Source organism: Amblyomma mixtum, chromosome 3 (genome assembly GCF_055824585.1).
Source record: "Amblyomma mixtum isolate Tamu chromosome 3, ASM5582458v1, whole genome shotgun sequence".
NCBI classification, from domain to species: Eukaryota; Metazoa; Arthropoda; class Arachnida; order Ixodida; family Ixodidae; genus Amblyomma; species Amblyomma mixtum.
This window is the reverse complement of record NC_143014.1, coordinates 363,415,520-363,423,318: the sequence shown is the minus strand read 5'-3', so window position 1 is coordinate 363,423,318 and position 7,799 is coordinate 363,415,520. Positions and strand designations below refer to the sequence as shown.

The window sequence follows — 7,799 nt, the reverse complement described above, 5'->3', positions numbered from 1 at the left end:
GGCATGGTGCAAGGATGTCACTCAATTTCAAAACAGAAGGAGTAGTCATAAAAGACAAAAAAACACTCGCTAATATGTCCTGGGAGCCTGTGTGTGCTATCTATACAAACCAGTTTCTTACAAAAAAAACAGCACTAGTGGCTTCACAAGAGTCGTGAATTATTTCAAAAATCCTGTCAATGACAAAGTAGTCATTGTCTAATGCTTTCACTGCTGTGCTGTTGTTTTTTTTCGCTTTTCTGTACATTCTGCTGTGCAACACTGTTCTCTTAAAAGCAAACCGAAAGTGTTCATTTACAGCAATGACACGACTGAACATAGCATTCAGGGCATTGGTCTCCTCCGCTGACAGGCTAGGCGTGCGGTTGGAATCGCCCAAAAGACATGCGCCATCAATATGCGTAGCAGCAGCAATTAAAGGCTTAGCCAGTAGGGCATTGGTGAATTCCTGCACTTTTCTTTCGAAAATGTGCAGTGTCGTCATGAGCTGCAGTTGTTGCAGCATCACCGCGCGTTCCACAACCTGGTTTGGTATCCCTTTTGCACCAGTTATGGTCTTCACAAGTCTGCCGTTTCCACTTTCAAAGACAAATGCGCTGTGCCCCCACAAAGGCCCAAAGTTTTTTGCAGCTGTCACAAGATGAAGCAGCTGGTGCACATTAAAAGTCATCATACGTGGGCCGTAGAGTGTTCTTGTCCTGGACACAAACTCTTGCAGCAAGCGACCTGCACAAAAGAGCAGCCATGCTCACTGTGAAAGATTTCCGCACAAAACCTAATCTTGTGTTTCCTTGTGATTGCGCTCTATCACACCACTGTTCCAACAAATCGGGCGTGCTTTACCATTTACAAAACATTTCTTGCAATACCTAACAAATGAAGCAAAATCAAAACTGCTAGACTTGCTTAGTTGCACTGTATAAGGCATATTAATATTCATTTGAGTGCCTATTTTTTTTTGCTTCTGAAGAGGAACTGCCACAGCGTGCATGGTAAAAGGATTGTGATGTCACCATTTTCAAGCAATTTTATATCATATAGAGTAAAAGCTCATTAGTTCGAACTTGCTAAATCAATATGCTGCTTTACTCGAACTGGCAATTTCGTCCCATCAACATCAGGAAACGCGGCATCAGCACAATCCCTACCATAACCTTGTGCCCACTTCCAGAAACGTAAACTTCAGCACTAGTCTAAGTTCAATAGCAAGCTTTATTCAATGCCCCCTGACCTCGGATGAGTTCTGAAATTCAGACAGCACTTTTATCAAGAAAAGTCTTGAGGTAAGAAGGGACCCTTATTTCAGCAGCTTCATCTTCTTTCTTGAAACCAGGTGGGTTCCAGTTTCTCATCTTAATGTTTACGAAACTAAAAAGTGGCTGAAGGTCAGTAGCAATTCCATCAAAATAACATGGTTACGTCCTATGGAAGTTAACACTGATGAATAATTCCTCCTTTGAATATTTTTGGGGAACATGCGGCAAAGAACTTGTATTTGTGAATGAGCTTCTCAACAAAGTTTGTGCATTCATTCATGATGATGATAGACTCTCAGTCATGACAGCTTTACGTGATTTAAAGCAGTGGACTCGTTGGTGTTTACACTGGAAGGACAAAGCAGTAGCACTAAAAACGGGAACGACAGGATAGAAGAAGACAACACAGGCGCTAGCGCTTGTGTTATCTTCTTCTATCTTGTCGTCCCTGTTTTGAGCGCTACTACTATACCAAACTTTATGTGAGACATGTGCGAGTGGTACATGCTGAGTGGTCCATGCTTTATGTATAGCTCCCATTTACATAATATCATTCCACCTCTATTCTATCATTCTCTATCATTCTAACACAGTTACTGTACATTTGAAGTCATGCTGCCAAACATGTTTCACAACTTCCCTTTCTCATATGTACAATTCGCTGTGAATGCTTACATACGTGCAATTTGCAGTTCAATGCATTTTTGTAGCATTATAAATGCAATACAATTTTACAGCCAATAAAATGTATAAACTTACCAGCATGATGCAGCTGTTCATCAGTCAACTCTTCCAAAAGAAGTGTGAAGACTGCTTCCACAAGCAGCATGAAATGATTTAAATGCCGCTGGGGAAGAATGCCTAAACAACATGGCACAGCATAAAACAGCAGCCAGTGCCGCCACTCGCTTGCCTTCCAATGGCAGCGTTCTTTAATCGAACGTGGCAGCCTTGTGAAGCAGTGTGGGGGCTTGATGGCAAGCAACCTGTTGTCAAGCTGCTCCAATGTTGTCGGGCGCCCTGAAGCAAAAAGGAAGAGATGTGCAATTTAAATGCAAGTAATTGAATGAGCCAGCCAAACAACACCGCTTGCAAACCATTAAACAGCAGCATATTCCAAACTGAGCCTGTGGCTTTTTGAATGCAATGTTGTTGCTGTGTGCCATAAGAATGAAGATAGCACGAAGCTGAAGCATTCATGTTGGGAACAAATCATAAAGGTATGCCTACCCTAATTACCTTGCTTCCTGATAACAACGGGTATTTAGTTCAGGAATCCTAAGAGCAGATGTACTGCAGTTAATGCTTGACCATCAGACATAACTAGTTGAGCCCACTTATAATGATTACAGTTATAACGAGCGCTTGCCTATCAGAGGCCAGTGCTACCATTAAAACATGTATGATGGCAGTGTCATTTCGTCCAAGATAAAACAAACAACCATGGCTGCCCCACTCACAGTGAACAAGGAGGTGCTGTAAACTAGCGACACTTGTCAAACTCATGCTTGCCGCAACAAAAGAGCTGCAAGACATCTGTGACACCCCCTACCCCATACCTCGAAAGTGGCAACCCAAAAAATTAGAAAAAGCCGCATTCAGAGTACGTAACCACCAACCAAGCACGCTCTTACGGGGGGTTCAATGTCAATCAGAATATGTGTGTATTCCAGCTAGGCAAAAGAAGGAAAGAGTGAAGCAACTGTGGAAGGAAAGGCATGAGAGGTGCAAGCCAGGGGCAGCACTAACAACAGATATAATGTATGCACGTTTGCTGAACTACTAATGACAGCAATTTGGGAAATTTGAATGCCAATCATGCCGTATGCCCTGCTGGCCCCATCAGTCACGTGACAGGCACTGCCTGCCCAACTGGCTGGCTGCTTTCCGCACAGATACTGTGTATAGGCAGAGTGTGGATACTAGAGTTCACAAGCTCTGCATGCACATGTGCTGTGCTAGCTTCAATGCTCCATCAATACCATGCATCAACGATGACAAGGAGGCCGAACTACCACCATTGGTGCGTATCACACCCCTCAAAACTGAGAAGCTTGTATGTATGCGTAACACGAATTAGTACAGTAATACCAACCTATGTAGAAGGGTTCTTGGCTGTTACAAGAGTCAAGCCAGTTATCAGTGAGGCACCTGGTGACGCCAAGGAGCACGCAGTGCATGTACTCCACGGTCTGCCCAAAGACCACGTTGAAGTGCTTCAAGTGAGCAAGTGGCGATGGCCCCTTCACTCCATTTACTGCTTCGTTGACTTCGAGAGCAAGCTTCATTTCTCGAAGCATTCCCTTTTGTGTCCGCTCATCATTCACCGTGGCTTGCATGTATCGCTGCCCACCTGAAATAAACAGACTTTGATTTTACAACATCGCAGAAAATACAAGTGACTTGTGGGGTAAGCAGGGTTCAGCCCCGCCGCGGTGGCTCAGTGATTACGGCGCTCGGCTGCTGACATGAAAGACGCGGGTTCGATCCCGGCCGCGGTGGCTGAATTTCTTGAAGGCGAAATTCTAGAGGCCCGTGTGCTGTGCGATGTCAGTGCATGTTAAGGAACCCCAGGTGGTCGAAATTTCCGGAGCCCCCCTCTACGGCGTCTCTCATAGCCTCAGTCGCTTTGGGACGTTAAACCCCAATAAACCAAACCAAATAATATAGCAAGAGAACATTTCCCACTGATACACTACTGTCACCAACAAACTAAGGCTACCACTAGTATATATTTTTTCCTGAAAATTTACGGGCCCAAACATACCGTAATTTTCAGCAGCACATCTTCGATACTAACAGCTTCCAAAAGCTGACAGTTATACAAAAACAGCCTAAGAGTCTTCCCTTCTAAGGTGAACTCAAAAACACGATTACAGTTCAGTCACAGCTCCGCACAGCATGACGACAGCAATGGCCATTTTATTTTGCCTGTGCAAGAAGCTGAAGAACAATGAAAACTGCCTGCACGAGCTCATCAGTTTGCATGTACCCGACATACGACGCATACTTGTTAACGTTAAAAGTACACGAGCATGTACAGTGCATTAGCTTTAGCATAAAATCAAAAGCTATGAGTAAAGACTAAGTAGGTCTTTCGCCATGTCTTCTCAATATCTACATGTCTTCATGTTGGCTATGAAGAAGTGCTGCAAAGGCAAAGGAGAGAATTTACCAAAGGCAAACCCTTTGACAAGTTTCGAGAACTCAAAGAAATGAATGAATGAAGTTTATGTGCAATATATTTGCCTTGTGAGGGCAGCAGAAGTATGAAAAGGCATTCAGTGGATTGGCTAACCTAGAAGAAAAGACTCGCATTCAGGGTAGGGTCAAAGGTGCAGGGCATAACATTAGCACAGATCTGCCCGTTATGCTGTAAACAAATTGTGCATAAACTCTATATCTTCAATTTCTTAAGATAAAATGCCCATTACACCTATAGCAAATTCTATACTTAATATGTGCACTCCTGATGCGAAAGTTCTGCTGCCAGAAGATATGCAATCTTCTTGCAAGGCAAGGGAGAGAATTACTTAGACTTTATTTAACAACATACTCGTATAACAACAGGTGGCCTAATAAATACATCGAACTTATCAGAGTACTTTACCTTCGAGGTGTTCTCCACAGGCGTAGCACCAGGGGCAGCCAAACATTCCGTTGAATTGCACCATGTTGCTAACGGCAGCCCGAGCAGGAGCATCTACGCAACAGCATACAGCATACACTGCTGATCTCATTGTCGTGGAAGCTTGTTCCCAGATAACACGACCCACTCTGTTCACTTCATCGACAAATTTCGTCATGAACAGGGTCATATCAGGGTGCCTTCCAAACCAAAGGCCACCAACCAAACAGTTTTTCATCCTGAGACTGGGTGGCAGCTCGTTAACCAAAAACTGTATGGGCCACACTGATGATGAAGAGGATTTGAAGACGGGGCTTCCATCTGTGTTGACAGTTAGCGGCAGGTCCATCCAGTTCAGCTGATTACTCTGGCGTAGCTCCCTGCAAATGCTGCCACTTGTGATGTCTCTCAGGGTCGTTGTTGATCTTTCAGCATCTTCTTTCAGATTGACAAGGTTGCTGTAGAGAGCAGCTTTTGTTCTTGCTATCAAAGTCTTCAGCTGCTCCTTTAAATCCATAATAACAAAAAAATTCCCCTTCGCCTTGAGTGATCTCACATCAGTTGCCAGGACACAGGCAGAGCACTTCATTTTGGATGTCCCACTCACTGGCTTGAGCAGGTTGCCACAGACGCTGCAGTAAAAAAAATGCTTGGCGACCCGCTTTGCTCTTGAAGCCCATAGCTTCCTAAACAAGTCTTTTGATCGCGGGAGCACATTTCCTCTAAAGCCAAAAAGGCCATCAATGAGAGCCAGCAGATCATCCAAAGCAACCCAAGTAAGCCCATGAGCAACAACAAAGGCCATGATCATTAAAATTGCAGCTGCCTTGGTTGTCGTAGAGCCAGGTAACGTTGCTGAATCTAAGTCAGCAAAGCCAGGTGCCAGGAGCTCATTTTCATCCAACAGTGAATCTAGGCTTTCGGCTTCCTCCTCAGATTCACTGCCACTTGTGTCGTCGTCCTCTAGGTGTTCACTGTCACTTTCATGAGTTGGGATGTCCTCATCAGACCATTCAGCATAGTCACCTGAAAGTGTAGATCTGGAGCTCGATGGCGACGGATGACGCGGTTCATAAGTAGGTTCAACTGGTTCAACTGTGCGCTCAGTCCCGGGGATGCCCTCATTGGCCACTTCGGTTCTGTAGCCTGAAACAGGAGTATTCACACCGGACGACGGCTGCGCCAGTACACGATCGCATTCCTTCACGTGTTCAGTGCCACTTTCAAGGGTGCCCTCATCGATGCTTTCAGCACTGCGCCCGCCGGAAGGAGCAGGTGTCGAGAGAGATGGCCCTGTGTTCGCTGTCGAACTGCTGGCACTGGACGACGGCTGCGCCGGTACACGGCTGCATGTTCCCGCGTGTTCAGCACTTACAAAGGGGCCGCCCTCGTAGACGCCTTCAACACAGTGCTCACCTGAAGGAGCAGATGTCGAAACTGACGACGTTTTGTCCGCGGTCGAACGACTGGCACCATGAGCGCGTTCTGAAGGATCGCCTCTTGACGCTGTCTCCCCGGAAAGAACTGCTCGTTTTCGCTGCTTTTTCCAGTAATCCGTGGACTTCGGCACGACAAATGGTTCATCTTTGTCAAGATAGCGCTTACGTGTCTTTTTCGTGGGACGAAGGCTCATTTTGCTGCTTGCTGACTTAATAACAAACGCAGCAAGCGGTTATGGTTGCAGCAACGACGGTATGGCGCAACGACGGTAGCGACAAAGGAATGAAAATTCAGGGGGCACTTTGGGTCTCTAAAGTGCTGCAAGGTGAAAGCATTTCCTGGCCACTGTTTGTTTTTATTTACTTTTTTATTTTTCATAATTTTGTTTACAATATATTTGTTGCTCCTTTTCTTAATTTTGTTGTTTTTTTATTTTTATTCGACATCCTATTTTTATTGTCTTTTTATTTTTGTTTATTTTCTTATTTTTTTTATTTTTATTTCCCTTTTCCTGACTTTACTCCTTTTATTTTATTTATGAAGCCCATGCATTCACTAGATGCGCCTTTATGCATGCTGGAACCTTGAGCCTTTTAAGCAGTGACGCCGGAAGGCGGACGAATCTGCCGACGCGTCTGTCGACACTACTGCCTACAGTGAACTAGAATATTCTAGTTCACTATACTCCTGCCGACGCGTCTGTCGACACGGCTGCCGACGCGTCTGCTAACGACAGTATGAGGCATTAAAGGCTTTCGCCTTAAAATGACGATAAACACCAATGTTTGTCTCTTTATAAAGGGTGGACATTACAGATCAGATAATATGATGATTATGATGCGTTGGCTAAAAACTAAGCAGTTCGTTGTCTCAGACGAGGTGGTTGAGGAGGATAAATGATAAACATTATTCGTCTGCCTGTGGATCCGCGTCGTGGTCCTTGCCTTGCAAGGCACCGATATTTGGTTTAAGTGATCCCTCACACCACTCCCAAGCTCTCGCTCGCAAAAAAAATATTAAAGGCGCAGTTGACTAAGTAATGAAAGGTCATAATAGATGGTGTGCGGCTTATACATGAGCAGAAACTGTGATAGAGAACTATTAATAGTGGTTTTGCGAGAACGTCATGCATGCAAAACTTATATATTACTACCAACATTCCCGTTTGTCACAGCGCTATATTCGAGTCATATCCGCCGTGACTGTCATGTTCTTCGTGCAAGTATATGTGTGCACAATCGGGCGTGAGATGTTGAAAGCAGGCACATTCCATTTATGTAGGTCGTCGCGACTTGTGTATGTCTGTCTCTCTCTCTCTCTCTTTCTCCCTGTGTGTGTTTGTGTGTACGCATGCGTTAATGTCATTGCGGCACATGCTGCTACGAATGCAATTTTTCTACCACTTTAATCTCAGCACAAAGCGTCAACAACACCTACACAGAATGAAGATCCAGACACGTTCGATTAAGTTATAT

The 7,799-nt window shown here is 44.7% G+C and overlaps 1 protein-coding gene across 1 annotated transcript; it reads right to left on the bottom strand.

Moving 5' to 3' along the window:
- Positions 1 to 1,768: 1,768 nt before the first annotated feature.
- LOC149356616 (uncharacterized) lies at positions 1,769 to 6,517 on the bottom strand. The gene is made up of 3 exons (XM_089576389.1): positions 4,867 to 6,517; positions 3,352 to 3,609; positions 1,769 to 2,276 (listed from the first exon to the last, which is right to left on the bottom strand). Exons 1-3 carry the CDS (start codon positions 6,515 to 6,517, stop codon positions 1,969 to 1,971), a joined length of 2,217 nt encoding a protein of 738 aa, XP_089432515.1. The 3' UTR covers positions 1,769 to 1,968.
- Between the last annotated feature and the right edge of the window lie 1,282 nt (positions 6,518 to 7,799).

Coding starts and splice junctions, on each gene's coding strand:
- LOC149356616 (XM_089576389.1), bottom strand. CDS start 6,517: ATGAGCCTTCGTCCCACGAAAAAGACACGTAAGCGCTATCTTGACAAA. Junction 3,610..4,866: donor CTGTGGAGAACACCTCGAAG/GTAAAGTACTCT, acceptor TGTTTATTTCAG/GTGGGCAGCGATACATGCAA. Junction 2,277..3,351: donor CCAAGAACCCTTCTACATAG/GTTGGTATTACT, acceptor TTTTTGCTTCAG/GGCGCCCGACAACATTGGAG.